Raw genomic sequence first — 16,609 nt, forward strand, 5'->3', positions numbered from 1 at the left:
AGGTATATAGATCTCAGCTCTGGGCTTCAGTACAACGTTTGTCCGTCCTTCCTTCCTTCCTTCCTTCCTTCCTTCCTTCCTTCCTTCCTTTTCTTTTAAAGACTACCAAGCCATACCAGCTTGACTGGGCTTTTATTTCTTTTGTGCTTTATCTACAAATTTCTGATATACAGTACTTAATTGCCAACAAAGTTCAGAAGAGGTAAGAATAAGTAAATCATTGTCAAACATATTCTTCAGATTGGTAATTTGGCTCCTTGTTGGGCACCATTATTCTAGCCCTCTTCACAGACTGAACATTAAATGTTAAGACCAAGGGTCATTATTAACCTTCCTATTACTGTGTGTCTAACCTGATCCCATCATGTTCCAAAGTGTGGAATTTTATTAACTTCTCTCTGATAGAGATTTCACACATAAATTATTTATGATCATCTAATATATTCATTGTCCTCCACAATCAATACAGGGAGAGGTTAGTCTACTGAACACATACAGATTATACAATTTGGCCAAAGAATGTTAATAAATTGTCAGGAGCTAGTTCATGGGCTGTAGTTAATATGTTCTTATGATCTGGATAATCCACAGTTTCCTCCTAACATAGTGTGTTGCATGTGTTGTAACAAAAGAAAGGGATTATCCAACGGCTCTATGACATTAAATGGCTCCTGCATCATCCACAAACAGAATAGCTGCGTCAGAAATCAATACTGCAAAGAATGTTATGCAATGAAGTCTCACCTATTGACAAGCACAAAACAGTTGGCCAGAGCACGTTTTTCTAGGACCTCCTCAGATACTTTTCTCATTTGACATGTGGACATTCCAGGCTGTTGACACCATAGCTTAGATTATTACAGTTGTTTCATATAATGGAATATGCAGGGGATGGTGACAAAGCTGTACTATATTGAAGGCAAGGTGGAGGTTTGAAAAAATACCCACACAAAGTCACTGAACACTGGCATTTTATTTGGACAATACCCCAGCATGTCTAGTACAGATAGGCATGAAGCCTATTGTTAATCCATTCTAGAACAGGCCTAATGAATCAGTGGCATCATGGTAATTCAACACTTAAATAAGTTCCATTGCTTTAATGTTGCGTTTCTAATTGGGATCAACTGGAGAAGTTAGGCTGTAGTTTGTTTAATTCTGTTCTCTGAGTGGCAGAACATTACAGAAGTATAGCATCCACTCAGGTTCTCTTCCCTTTGGAATAAGATCACTGGATAGCTATGGTATTTTATAATATTTGTATTTATTTAGAAACGTACAGGTTGAATGTAAGTGGCAGCACAACTTACACACTCCAACAGATAGCAAAAGTACACTATTCCTGCTTCAGATGTCTGGAAACAAGTATCCCCTAGTGCTGTTAATCTGTAGAACTCAAAACACATCAGGGCGGTTTCAGATTAGGGCCTCAATCACAGCATTGGCCTGTCTCCGTCACTGAATTTTATGGGGCTTTACACCGTGTTGTTTTCCTCCCTTGCTTTTTCACCACTTCTCCCAATTTCTCCTTATGTTGGGAAATCTTTTAAGGAGAAAAAACATAACAGCTGTCAAGTGTTGCCTTTTAACCTCTAGCGTGACAAAAGCCTCATGTGAAACTTCCTTTCATCTCTGGCTCAAATGGCAGTTCCTTCTACTCTTTCCATGCATGGATGTCGTGTCTAAACCACATGACTAAAGTGGTTGTGGTATCCAGATGAATCATATCCTGTGACTATTAACTAGCCTTCTGAACTCCCATAGAGGTGGAATATTGTGGATTGCTAATACAACTTTGTAAAGTTCAGGTAAAGGTATATCCAGGTAACAAAGTAGAAATGTGCCTGTGTATTATTTCTTTAACAGAAAATTTAGTACTGGATGCAAAAATAACTTGGAAAATATTGGGATAATTTTCACCCTCACTCTTTCCCTCTCTCTCAGACATGCACACAGGTCCATGTTTTAGCAAATATTTTATTCAGAGCTAGCCATACAGTATGTACATGTGAAATAAAACAAGCAGGTCTGGCAATCCTTGCATAGGTAATCAAAAACATTCTGAATCTCCTAGAGACCACTTGAAGGCTTCTTCAAAAATTCAGCCAGAGATTTTTATTTCTTCCTTTCACCAGCCTCCACCTTTCCATTTCCAGTTTAGTGGCCAAACCTATAGATCTATGCTTTTGTCTTTTAAAATGCTGAGATTACCTGGAGAGGCAGGCTTATCTGTTCTCTCCTTTTCTCTTTTTTGCTATTTGCACATACTCAGTAAGGAATTTGGGAGGCAACTGCTGTTTACTTTGCCTAATGTAGGCAGTCACATGTAGGTATAGTAGAATCAGCTAGAGCAGAAAACTGTTCTTTCCCAGTTCAAGATTTATTGCATTATTTACTGCAAACACACTGCTGCAACCTGACATTGAAAATCTATGGATATTATCGCACTGTTTTTTTCCTGATCTGAGCAGGGGTTGAGAGTGGGCTGGGATCCTGTGTTATCGCACAGCTCCGTGCCCAGATTGGAGGCTAAGAATGGAAAAGTCCAATTTTTAGCGAAGTACAGGAGAAGTCCCAATCTGGTACAGGGTGCCTCCAATCTGGGCATGGAGCTTTGCGATAAGATACAGTCTCAGCACATGCCCAGATCGGGGGGAAACAGCCAGTGCAATAATTGCCTATGTTTCTCCAGCTCCCCTTTACCATCCTCCCAGTGCAAATAAGTGAGTGTGTCTGTGTATGTGCCTTCAAGTTGCTTATTTACTTATGGTGACCTAATGAATTTTATGGGTTTTTTCTCATTACCAAAGGGAATGGTAGCTTGAAAACTATAAGTAAAGCTCTGCCTGTACATCCAGTGTCTATATGAAACATTCAAACTGATTAAAAATGAATAAGTCCCTTATGTTGTTCCTGTTCTTCCCCATTTTATTTTGGTGATCCATACATATTTTGTTCATCCCAGACTATTTTCTGTCAGCCCACAGTATGATCAGAGACTTTCTACACTAGCTTCCCAGGTCAGTTTATTTTAACCCAGTATAAAATTGGAAAGAACAGGAACAAACTCTGGGACTTTTTAACTAATCTGGATGAAAGATGATTATTGGTTTTCTTTTTCTTTTTAAAAAGTTTCCAATTTATTCTTTCAGGTAAGCTAGAAAAGAAAGTCTGAAAGAGAGAATAAATTGGAAACTTTTTAAAAAGAAAAAGAAAACCAATTTTTGATTACTTGGGATAGTTTGTTGTTACCCCCAGCTGGATACAGATATTCCACATTTTTCTTAGGTACACGTGTTGACTTTCCTCTATACTCAGTCGTAACAGTTTATTTCACATGGATGGGTCCATGAAGATATTTTTGCATGAATGTGAAGCATTATATGACTCAGTTTATAAATGCAGTATGGTAAATGCTGTGCCTGTTGATATTCTTAGTTCACATGTGGCTGGTGGCTCTGTCCCAAACTGAGAGAGAGAGAGAGAGAGAGAGAGAGAGAGAGACTCCCTATTGGAGAGTTATTTATAGCTGTACATTGTAAAGGAGCATCAACTTGCATTCAACTGTGCCCTCAAACCCTCGGCAACTTGCCCAGTTTGTCACAGGCCTGTTATATCACACTTTGCAAAGAAAGCTGTTTTTGAGACTGAATGTACAGTGTTGTTTTCGCGGAATCAACGTCACTATGCTGTTTCTAAAGGCCGTACAATTACCTAACTTATTGTGACATACTGCTGTTGTTGCCTTTCTTAAAGAGACAAAGTTGTTCCCAGTTGTAGTTCCTGTTCCAGAGCGTTAGAATTGTATTTGAATAGTATATGGGCTTGGCACCAGGATGAGGCATCTTTGGACAACTTCAGAGGGCTCCCTGTATACATTCCTCTGCCCTCCAGGAACTCTGGGTGGCTGCTTTTTGAGGATGAGCATGAAGGAAGAAGCAGAGTAGATTAGGTGTAAGGGAGTGTGACCAGTTGAAGAAAGGATGTCAAACAGAGCGAACTGGAAGACAAAGGGGTCATTCACACTATGTTATAAGCCAGGTTGCAAACTGGTTTAAACATGGGTCATTCACACTTGAACTGGGGTTTTCCAACCCAGATTGGAGTGAGTCTGTATCAAATCTCCCTTAGTACGAGTTTTCCGATATCAAGTTTTTCCTTGTTTTTTTAAAAAATGGGTTTTATCAGGGTGCCACCAATGGGAATGCTCCCTGTCCCCCATACACAGACACACACAGACACACTTCACACTGTGTCAGCCCACAACCCCAGGCATCCCTCCAAAAAAAGAACCCTCCCTAGTGGCAAAGCTCAGGGTTGTGGAGCCCAAGGGCCTCCCTGACCAGAGTGGAAAGAAAGGGTTCCTCATCATTATCATCATCCTCATCCCAGGGCACTGCAAAATGGAGGACATGCCCCAATAAAAGCTAAAAGTACTCATGGAAAGAGAGGGCATTTGGACATTTTTCCTGGGCAGGAGGATGAAATGGAGGACAGGTCCTGGGAAACGAGGATGCTCTGTTCACCCTGCCCTCATCCCAGGGTGATCAGATAGATATCGTCCCCACTGGGGGGAGAGGAATGCGGCACCGCAAAATGGAGGATATGCAAGGGCAATGGAGGACATGCCCCAATAAAAGCTGATATAAATATACAATGTGTGCTTCTTAGTTCTGCTCAAAATGGAGGACATCTTGGACATTGTTCATAGGCAGAAACAGCAGAGTAATATGGTAGCCAGGGGGAGGGAGGAATTAACCCAAGGATGACAACAGAAGTGGAATGACGTAGATGTGCATCATTTGATTGACGGGGGAAAAAAGATCCAAACATGATCGAATGTGATCAATATGGAGGATCCATTCTGAATCGTTAGTTTGGTCAGTGTGAACTTCGAGAGGGTTAAACTGCGCCGGAGAGATTCAATCAGGGTAAACGTAGTGGGAACTTAAATTCGGGTCAGATTCAGTATTGCATTTTCAAATGCATTATCAAATCTCCTGGATCTCCCCAGCACAAAACACTAGTATGAATAAGCCCTAATTAAGATGGAGGCCTCATATGTTAAACATAAATACAATGTGTTTTGCATATAAATGTTTCCAGCTGTATTGCTTCTGAAATACAGCTACTATTTTGATTTTCTACAATCCCCCTGGAGTTTTGCATTATTTTGGAAAATTAAAATGGTGGCTCCCAGCCTCAGCTGCCTGATGTTTCTTCTACTGCTAGTACAGAAGGCAGCCCACCAAAAGGGACTTTACCAGGGCACTTGCACTGAGGAGCTAGTCCAAGACATTTCCTTTTAATTTTTCTCACACAACGCCCATTCTTTTCCATTGAACCATGTTCCACTGAAGTTCACGGCAGTGTTCATATTTTGCCAGCTAATGATTGGCTTTACTCAGTATGTATCTGTCCATTAAGTAATCTTCAGGCTCTAGAAGGGGGCATTTTAATTCCTTAGAGACTATTTTGATATAGAATCCACACAGAACAGAACTAGGCCCACAATGTATGTATTTTGTGATACTGCACAGTTATAAATAGTCCTCAGAGTTCAACTTATTTCTGTGTAGCTTTTTCTACAAATGAAAACAGATAAAAAGTCCCAACAAACTTATTGATTTTGTTGCTATTTTTTGTTCCAGTCAAAGTTAATATATTGTGCCCCCTCCAATGCTATATGCTTTTTTTTTTGCTGCTTTGAGGGAGATGAAGAGGCAGAAATGGAAAAGGAGAGGGCTATTCATTAGGAGTGGTCCATCATGTGTCTGGTTTTTGAAATGAGCACCCTTGATTCTTACTACAAGCCAGTAGTACCATTCACTCCTCCTAACATCAGGGCAAGTAGGAGTGTAAGAAGCTGCCTTGTTGTGTGTCTTCAAGTAATTCCTGACTTATGGAGACCTTAAGGTGACCCTATCATGGTATTTTCTTAGCAAGATTTGTTCAGAGGAGGTTTGCCATTGCCCTTCCCCTGAGGCTGAGTGTGTGTGACTTGCCCAAGGTCACCCATGGCAAAGTAGGGATTTGAAACCCGTTCTCTTTGGTAAAAGCTTGTGTATTGTCTGTCCCTGGATATATTTGACCAGAATCTTGTTGGTGTTTTTTACAGACCATAATTCTCCCATGGAAGCCACTGGATGTTTTTGTCCAGTGCAGAATGTGGTGCCATTGCAAATCTGCATACGCAAATCTGCATGGCGTATGTAGATGTGCACGCACATTTGGTTTCACATTTGTCTAAACAATAGCCCGAAACCCCCACAAAAAATAATGTAACTAACAAGTTGGCATTGTGCACCTTGAGGGTAAAGTTATGTTATGTTTCCTCTATGTGGGATCCCAGTCATTTTTCTGATACTGTCATTACTTTCTTACATGCATGAGGCATAAGCAGTGTGTCTTCTTTCCTTGGATTTTTAATAGTAGTTAATGTCATGTTGTGTGTCTTTTTATCTCTTGTATCTCCTACAGCTTGTTTTCTTTGTTTTACTGTGTCTGAAAATGTGTACCATAGTATTTATTATACCTTACCTTATTTGCATCTGTGAGCTTGCTTGAGGGCTTCTTATAAACAAATTCCTGAAGAAACAAATTTGATTGCATGAGAGACCAGGGAGGGGAGGAAGTAAGTGTGGCACATGCTGCAGGTGTCTTATGTACAGATGACTCTCCGTTTTCACGGAGGACCCATTCTGGATCCCCCTCCTGCGAAAACGGAGACTAGCACATATCCAAGCCCCATACGCTTGAATGGGTTGCATCCCACTGGAAATAACGGAGGTTGCCCCTCTGTGAGTTTTCAAGGTTGCGGATCTCAGATCTGCGAATTAGGAGGGGCGACTGTGTTTCATATATTATAGAATGATGACTGGTTACAATTTAAGTTAAAACAAACATTTTCATTTCATTCTGAAGACCTTCATAATCTCACACAACACAGTCACCCACCCAAAACAACCAACCAGATAAGACTGTGGAGAAGGTAGCGGATTGAATTTGAGGAGACTTTGCCAAAAAAACACACCACCCTCTCCCCTCGTGGTAGATCACTATTAGAAAAGGATTACAATAGCCATCTGCTTTATATTACATAAAAAGCATCCATTAAAATCAATGTTGCATTAAAAGTCTTAACTTTGGTAATCTTTGAAAGGGGTTGATCTGTGTTGATCTGTTGCAGCAAAACAACCAAAAGTTTCATGAATTAATACTGAGTGCGCTCTTGTCCTCAGAAAAATGGACTGTACTCTTAGTGATGCTATCATATACAGGGGAGTGACACAGTCAACATCCCACCTCCAACCATTTACACTGTGTATGTATGCACGTGTGTGTGTAATTATGTGTGCATATACGTGTGTGTCTATATATCTATATATGTATGTTTATCTAGATTAGTTGCAGGAAGTATATTGTAGTGCTTGAAAACTCATGTGATTGAAAGATCTGCAAATCTTAAAATGTGCTACACAGCCCCTGGTTAAGTGGGGCTATGTTGATGGCATGCTTCCCACCTTGGTATCTACTGTGTTTGTGCTGCTCACTAGATTCCGCCTTAAACCTTCATGTCAGAGATAAATAATGAGATAAATAATAGAACTGAGAGCTGGCTCTGCTCATGGAGGCTGTAAGTACATACTGAGGAGTCTCCAAGAGAATGTGGACTCCTCAGTCATATTTTGACCTGAGGAGAAACCAATAAGGTGGCACTGGGATGAGCACAGTATCAAAGACAGGACACTGGCGGGGCCCCAATCCTTTTTAATCCTCTTTAATTGAAAAAGTGCCTTCATGTGGAGTAATCTGTGAGAAGGCAGTCTCTTGGGGAAAGGAAGGGGTTAAGGCTCTTTGCTCCTAGGTAAAGTGTCCTCCACTCTCCCAGTTTTCATAATTGCTTATGGTTATGCCAACAAAGCTGTTCAACAGACCAGCACAGACAGATTTGTGTTCATGAGGGATATTTTTAGATAGTCATTTGCTTTGTTTTACATCTGCTTTGCATAAATGTTTTGGATAAAATGTAAAAGTGGAGGCATGTTCATTTCATGGCTGGTGTGACCGCACAAATTATCCTTTTTAATCTTCTGTCTGCCTGGGTTTATCTCACATTGAGAAGACAATTTTATCTTTTCATGCTGTTTTAAATTAGAGTGTTGCTGTGGCAACCTTAAGGCAACCCTTTTACAGGGTTTTCTTGGGAAGACTTGTTCAGAGCGGATTTGCCTTTGTCTTCCTCTGAGGCTGAGAGTGTGTGACTTGCCCAAGGTCACCCAGTGGGTTTCCATGGCCAAGCCAGGATTTGAACCTTGGTCTCCCAGTGTCCAATGCTCTGGCTCAAATAATGTACCCTACATAGCAAAAAAAGTATGTTTAAGTAATATCCTTTCTAAAAGCAGTGACTTGGGCACAGACATTAAGTTGGCTGTTCAAATTAAGAGGGCTGGAAATCTCCCTAGATCTTACCCAAAGAATTTGTGCAACTTGCTGACATTTCGGTTTCCACTAGTTAATACCAATGCCAGCAAATATTTACTGTATTGGAGTCAGTGTTGGCAATTGTGCACAATAGATTTTCTGCCATTTTAAAACCACTATTTTATGGTGAAGGCATATAAGGTGATGTTTAAATGCTGTTTAGAATAAATTGCTTCCGGTAAAATCTTTAAGAAGCACTTAGGTGAATTCTGTGGTTCCTTAATCTCTTCCACTTCAATACAGGAAGAATAGGTGCCTCAGACAGTTTTGTAATGTTCATGACATTGCTGTTTAAGTGTGGGCCGAAATGTGTGTGGTTGCTGATGATGGCAATGATCTTTATCAGGATTTATTATGCTTCCTCAGCACATCAAAATGCTGTTTGGCAAGCCTTCCCTCTTAATGTATGTCTGAATGATATGTGTGCCAGGGCTTTCCCCATCTCTCTGTTTATCAAAAGAGGTAACTGAACCTCCTCCGCTTGATAGCCCCCTTTGCCCTGCCTTTTGCTGTCCAGGTTTGACAGTCTGATTTGCTGAGGCACTGTGTTTAGATGATAAATTAAGGCCATGCCTGAAAAGTATTTTGCACATTGCTGAGTGTCGCTGAAATAGGCAAAGAGGCTGAGATGTATGCATAGATTAGTTGGGAAGGGATAGCTAAATGAGAAAGAGAATCAGATATGAGACAGACCACAGGGAAAGGTGTTGCTCCGTCCTGCCCTGCTTGCCACCTTCCCAGAGGCATCTGGCAAGCCAGTGTTTGAAACATCCAGCTATCTGGCAAGGAAAGTCCTGATTAATCCTCTGCCATCCCACTTTTTTAGCTGCTTTTAAAATGTCCCCGTTTCTTTCTCTTCCTTCCACTTTCCCCCCTTGTCCTCAGCTCACTTCAATTACAGCAGGTTGAGTTCAAAGTGCAAAAGTAATTTCTTCTCTGATCAGCAAGGGGGAGAGGAGAGGATGGGTGGAATCTTGTCCTTCCCAGAAGGCTCAGACAAAAGCAAACTGCTTCAGCCTCTCTTAGCTTGTTTGTTCTTCCTCCTTAATAACTTGCTATCCTGACCACACTCTGATGTTGCTTGACCACATGCATTCCAGTTTTCAGTTGTGAAATGTTGGAGGTTATGCTCTAATCTGTTCTACCTGGGGGAATTCATATGGTTTGAAAAGTATTCTTCATCATCATCATCATCATCATCATCCATTATTACATAACAACATTATTATGTCTTGGTGAAACATCTGAATAATACTGCTATACAAAAAGTGATGTCATTTGGAATGTGCTACATTATCTGCATCCTAGATTCTTGGATAGAGGAGTCCCAAACACTGATGGTCCAATATTCCAGTGGAATGTGAAAGTAAGCACAACATCTGCAACCAACCAGTAGCAACACTAGTCATGTTTACACTGAAGGAAAAAAGCTAAAGGCCCTTGATGCTTCAAGGACATCATCTGCAGGGAGCTCCCTGTATAAACCTGTCAAAGTACATCCAGCTTTTGCATCCCCACTTATTTCACCATGGAGATGACCATTTTGTGGGCTGGTCCGCTTACAAGGTGGGTTTTGCACCTTGTAAGTTACAGAGATGAAACTATGTTGTGTGGTATGCCTTCAAGCTGTTTCTGACTTATGGTGACCCTAAGGCAAACCTATCGTGGGGTTTTCTTAGCAAGATTTGTTCAGAGATGATTTGCCTTTGCCTTTGCCTTCCTCTGAGGCTGAGAACATATGACTTGTCCATCTCAGATGTGTTTTCATGGCTGAGTGGGATTTGAAGTCTGGTCTCCACAGTCGTAGTCCAGCTCTCAAACTACTACACCGTGTTGGCTCTCCCAGATATAACTATATAAGCATATTTCCTGATGGAAACTCTTGGCCCATGTCTACCAGTTATTCAAAACAAATGTTCTTCCCCATGTGAACACATGTTTTCTGGCTGGGGATATCTGGGGGTTGTGGCATAACTTTCATTCTGGGGCCACAAAGGCATTTTTATGCTCTGAAATGAAGTGGAATTCCCAAGAGGTCAGAAATCACCAAAAGAAGTCACGCAATGCAAGTTTTTAAGAACTATATCTGGATTAGGGTTAAAAGTGCTTTATTCATTTGATTTCTTTGTACAAAGTTATCTTCTTACTGTGCTAACAGTACTTTCCTTTAGGAAAAAAAATATATATGTAAGGAGTAGTCTAAAAAGAACATTATGAGTATAATCAACATGGACCCAAATGTTAAGTGAACCGTGCAGATGCAAATAATAATAATAATAATAATAATAATAATAATAATAATAAAAAGTCTATCTGCAGATATTGGAATATTCTCTGATCATAACACTAGTGATGCACTGTTACAACTCATAACATGGATCAATCTCTAGTGTTGCTCTCATGTTAAAAAAAACCAACAATAAGTGACTGTCACTGATCTCATCTACCTGCTGCAGCCCATTGTTATGGATGATCCCCAGTTGGGTGTCCCACTTTCTATGAACACAACTACTTTTTTAAACCTTGTCTTCCCATTAATAGAGCAATGACTTTCATCTGCAATAGGTTTTTGAACAGTACCGCAATTCCACTTGTAGAACAAGGTAAAATGTCATTGTTGTTGGCTTCCATCCGCACTCGACTGTACCATCTGAAAATGTTCCCTGTGGGATTATGGGAGCTTTTGGAACATGGCGGGAGATGGTGCTGGGGGTCATGGATGGAATGGTCCCACACTAGTGGGAAAAGCCTCTGGATACAACCTAATGTTTTCAGACAGTACAGCTGCTGGAGGAGGGGTGTCCACAGGTGTAGTAGATGTCTCATAGTCATAAACTACTTAGCAGAAGCAGGAACTGCTGGAGAGCAAGTGTGTGGTGTGCATATGTATTGGAGCTGAGAGTCTCCTGATGTTGTTCACAGATGGATGGAATACCCATTGTAATGATGAATTAATCATGGTGTTAATTATTATTTCTCTTTGCTTCTAGATTCCTCTGATGAAAGATCCAGGATGGATTCGCAGTGTCTGGACCCGTAACCTGAATGTGAGTATAGTTTCTTTGGGGTTTATGTTTAAACCCATGGCTGTTCTTCCAAGAGAAGACAGCTGTGAGCATTGTGGTGTCTGTGATAATCCAGTGAGTTGTGCCATGGTCAGTAAACTTTAGAGACTGTAGATATCCCAGAAAATTTTACAGGGCTTTGCCTATGATGTTGTCACCTTACATTCATAAACAAAGCAGATTAGAACGTGCCAGTCAGGTAGGAGAAATTCAGGAGCTAGACTGATTGCAAACTTCCTTTATATAGTTAAGTCATCTAAGTGATTCATCTTTGTTACTCGATGTGGTTCCTGTGTGGCCTGATCAGTTTATGCCACAGTCATTTCATCACAGGACAGAAAAACAGAAATAGTAGAAATAGCCATTCCAATGTTATAATGTTGATGCTGAAAGACATCTGGAAGTGATTTATGCATACTGGATTTAGGCAGATGGGATTAGGGGATATGCTATTCTTGTCAGTGATGTCACATGCATTATTTGATAGACCAGGTATGGAAACCATACAGACTTCCAGATGTTGGTGAATTGCAATTTCCATCAGCCATAACCAGAATAGCCAGTAGTAAGGAATGCTGGAACTTGCAGTCCAGCAGCATCTGGAGGTCCAGTGGATTCCCACCCCTGCAACAGAGGAAGGTGAAACTTGCACTCAGTATAGGATGAGATATCGAAATGACCAGGCTAACTAGGGGAAGACTAGGAAATTAGAATGACTGCTACATATCAGTAATATTGTGGATTGGTTCAAAGTAAAAACTGTTCAAAATCATATTGGTGTCTGAGATTCTGAAGTAAATGTGGTAAGATTAGTAACTGTAGTCTTTATGGTTACCAGATTCTGTTATGAGAAATCATGAACCCTGGATGGGGGAGAGAGAGAATTTTTTTCTCAGCCTAGAAACACTGGACGTTACCTTATCCTTTTAATTGGTGCTGCCAGGAACTAACCCTTATTTGTGAAAAGCACATGATCTGCCATAGAGATATGACTTTCTTTAGCAAATCTGGAATAAATCTAGGGTTGATTGATTTTTTCAGACACTGTTATTAAATACCAGATCAAACATGATGTTACTGGTCAGACTAATACAAATTCTGGAGGGAAGGCCATCCTCCTAGTGATCTTTAGTGAAGGTGCTTGTGCAATGCTGTCTTGGCTGGTGGATGAGTGATGGTGCTAATGGTTCAAGGGGAGTGGCAATCTGACATCACCATTGATAACTACTTGGAAAGATTGTTTAGCCTTATTTAGATTATAGATTGTCAGGACAATGGAAGGGATCTGTCTGTATGATGAAGAGTTCAACTGGGAAGCAGACATGTATACAGAGATGACTTTAGGATTCTTATGGGTAGGATTTTGTTTTCTTCTGCTAAATACCTTTCGTATATGTGCGTGTGGTACTGTAGTGTGGCTTGATCTTGCCATTGTCTGTTATGTTTCTGGGCAATGTGGAAAATTCATCTCCATGGACTATTGTAGTATGTTTTATGTGGAGCTTTCAGCTGGTCCAAAATGCTACAGGGCTAGAAAGCTGACCGAACCCAATTTCAGAGAGCATATAGCTTTCTTGTTAAAAACAGCTTCACTGGTTGTTGGGCTGTTTGCAGGCACAGTTCAAAATGCTGGTTATGATTAATAAAGGTCTATATGAATTAGATCTGAGGGACTGCATTCTCCCATAGGAGCCTGCCCTGGCTTTGAGTTTTTTAGGGGAGGCTCTTCTCTCAGTCCCATCAGCCACATGGATATGTTTGGTCAAAACATTTGAGAAGGCCTTCTTGGTGACTGCTCCCAAACTCTGGAACTCCCAGAAAAGCTAGGCTGGCAGTCTATATTCCCTGTTTTATTTATTCAGGTATTCTAACTGGCTGCTGAGGAAAGGAAAGGGTTGCTTTAATATCTGAACTTGATCTATGTTTTAACTACACTTGTTTATGTAATCTTATTATGAGCCGCCTTGTTTCCCATATTTGGGAGCATGGTAGGATATAAAACTATTAAATTCATTGGGTACATTGACTGACACCAAGTCAGTGACAATGTCCTATCTTAACCCTATCTCACGTTTGTTGTAAGGACAAAGGAAAAGGAATGGAGAGATCCATGTAAACTACCTTCAGGTGGAATACAAATTGAATCAGTAAATAAATAAGTAAATCTTTTTGCTTACTTATTTGTTGTTACCGTTGTTGTCCTTTAAACAAGTCTTGTCTACAGTTTTTGAGTGACCTAGGCTTTGTTAACTTTTAAATGTGACATACATAAATTAGTGCAAATCAGTAGTATTGCATTATCTTTAAGAAAATTGTGCTAATTTGTAGTGGATCACACACTTCAACAGCTGTTTTCAAGGAAAACATCTGACTTTGGGGCTGGAACTGAATTCACTCAAACATATGCCATATTGCTTTTAGCAAAAATGTGTTTATACATTCATTTTCCCCTAGCTTATGTTGTTGATCAGTCTGTTAGAAGTCTGTCATAAACAATATATGTTGTTTTCTTTCATCATAGGTGCCTAAAGGCTTATCTGCTGTATAGAATTAAATGGATCTAATAAACATTCTTATTTTTTGTAAATAACCTTGTAAGAGTTTTCCCTGAAAGGCAAGCTATACATTCACAAAATAAATATGGAGTAAATAAATAATTATTTCACTCCAAGGAACTGATTGGATGGAGAGTAAAGATGCTTAACAGAGTTCTTGGCATCCTCAGCAGACTGTAATAGCCAGAATTCTTTGTAGAACACTGACAGCTAGGTAGCAATCCCATCTACTTGGGAGTAAGCCCTATTGAGACTTAAGTTCTGAGTAATGCATAGGATTGTGCTATAAAACCTCTTACTAGATTACTACATGAGCCCTGTTCTCACATCACTTGCATCAGTTAAAAAAACTGGAAACATACCAGTTTCAGAGCAGCCATTGTTGCATCGCTTTGCAATCGCACAACTGGGGCTGCTGTTGCCATCACACTCTCTTCCTGACTCCCCTTTTATTTTCATTTTCCTGCCCATGTCCTACCCAGCATATTTTTTGGTATTTTTTGTTTTTATTTTTATTCATACAGTTCTGGAGCTCTGCTACTGCATTTAAGGTTTTTTTTTTAAATAAAAGAAATAGAAAATAAATAAAGGGAATCCGGCTGCTTTAGGAATAGCAAGGGGAAGAAGGGATAGGACAAGAGGAGGAAACACTGACACAACATGATTGTCAATATTGCAATTGCCTTGGCAACAATGTTTTGCACCTGGGGACTTGCACCATTGGGAGGTCATTGATGGGTTCCCCCATCAATTGAAAGGGACACAGCAGCTACGGGTTACAGGTGTTGTTGTGCGATAAGTATTGCCAAGTTTTTTCCTGGTCTAATCACAGGTTAAAAGCTGCGTGTAGATATATACAGGGACAAATGAAGTAAAAGCATTTCTAACCTTGATGGCTGAGAAACTTTTCTGAGTATGTGGATGTGGTTTTATCACAAAAAAACTCAAAGTGAACTGATGTGATGCCTTGGAGCACTTATGGATTTCCATGTGGCCAGTGCCATTGGCTAACACATAATACTGAGAGAGTAAAAAGTACTGAAAAGTAGCAAATATTACTGTTATTATTATTTTGAGACCAAGTGGGCTTTAGCACTACAGCTGTGCACTGACTTCACCTCAGAAGCCCAACTAATGTCAATGTTGCTCTCATTTTTGTGTCCACTTAAAACTTGTTCACCCAGGTTGTTCACTCGGATTTGTCTATCGTTGAAGTCCACTCTTTGGATGCTTTAGTTTTTATTCTACTGGACTACAGCTTCGATTTTGATTTTATGTGGTTTTAGAGCTCTTCTAGATTGGTTTAAAGAAGTGTAGATCCTCACAGCATGTGTCCTTGCATTTTGTTAGGTTTTGTCAATTGATGTCACCTCTATGTCCATTTATTTAATTCTTTTGGGGGGCTTTATTTAGATCTATATTAGGACTATGTAAAGAAAGGATCTAGGCAAGCCTGTTTGGAACCAGCCAGTTACGGCTCAAGAAATGCTGACTTGTTATAGGAGGGATATATAACTCTATGAGGGGAATAAATTAAATCAGAGAGGCTAAAATCTCAACAAACCATCCTCTGGTTAAAAAACAACAACTCCCAAACTTTGGAAGAGACTATGATCCAGGTTGGCCCTGCGGTTCCAAACCTTTTGGTTTCTCTCACTCACCTTGCTCCTTCCCACTATTATAATACAAAAGTGCCATTTTTTCCTGATACATTATAACATTAATTTTTAGAAAAAACAGGGAGTAGAACAGAGGAGGAAACCTCTTGTTTCTGATATATCTTATAATTAAAAATAAATCCAGTGTTCCAGCTGATGCTGGGAATTTCCAGAAAATAGTACTGAACAACCTAAATGTTAAGTTGAAGGCTTTCATGGCTGGCATCCATAGTTTTTTGTGGGTTTTTTGGACTATGTGGCCATGCTCTAGAAGAGTTTCTTCTTGACGTTTCGCCAGCATCTGTGGCTGGCATCTTCAGAGATTTTGAAGATGCCAGGGAGATTCTGAAGATGCCAGCCAGGGATGCTGGTGAAACGTCAGGAAGAAACTCTTCTAGAACATGGCCACATAGCCTGAAAAACCCACAAAAAACAACCTAAATATTGTTGGGTTATTTAACTCCCCTCTCCTCAAGAATTACAGGAACACATATGCTATGTCTGGAGGAATCCATAAACTGTTTTAGGTTTACCTATACAGCACCTAAAATTTTTTCCAGGTGTAACAGTCCAGGGATTTCTTGAGACATGTAACATTCTCTGCCTAAGAAAGGGGCAGTTAGGTGCACACAGGTCAGAGATTGCTTAAGGGAAGATTCTTTTCTGTTTCTTAAGGGACTGAAATTTTATTACCTGTATTTTGTGGCCCTTTGGTCCTAATCCTCACATGGCCAAGAAGAGGTGTGGGTTTTGCTGTTTACATTGAGGTTCCTCTAATGTAGTGTGGCATCATGGTTTGAAAGTTGGACGACTCTGGAGACCAGGGTTTGATTCCCCACTTGGCCAT

At 40.2% G+C, this 16,609-nt stretch overlaps 1 protein-coding gene across 3 annotated transcripts in view; it reads left to right on the forward strand.

The window, feature by feature from the left end:
• Positions 1-16,609, forward strand: part of LPIN1 (lipin 1) — a 112,479-nt gene that overhangs the window by 27,626 nt on the left and 68,244 nt on the right. For all 3 annotated transcript variants that reach the window (XM_089478102.1, XM_089478103.1, XM_089478104.1), the window contains exon 2: positions 11,475-11,531. In XM_089478102.1, the coding sequence (XP_089334228.1) occupies positions 11,475-11,531 (57 nt within the window). The remainder of the gene's footprint in view (positions 1-11,474; positions 11,532-16,609) is intronic.

Source organism: Sceloporus occidentalis, unplaced genomic scaffold (genome assembly GCF_023333645.1).
Source record: "Sceloporus occidentalis isolate IW3139 unplaced genomic scaffold, rSceOcc1.0.p SCAF_12, whole genome shotgun sequence".
NCBI classification, from domain to species: Eukaryota; Metazoa; Chordata; class Lepidosauria; order Squamata; family Phrynosomatidae; genus Sceloporus; species Sceloporus occidentalis.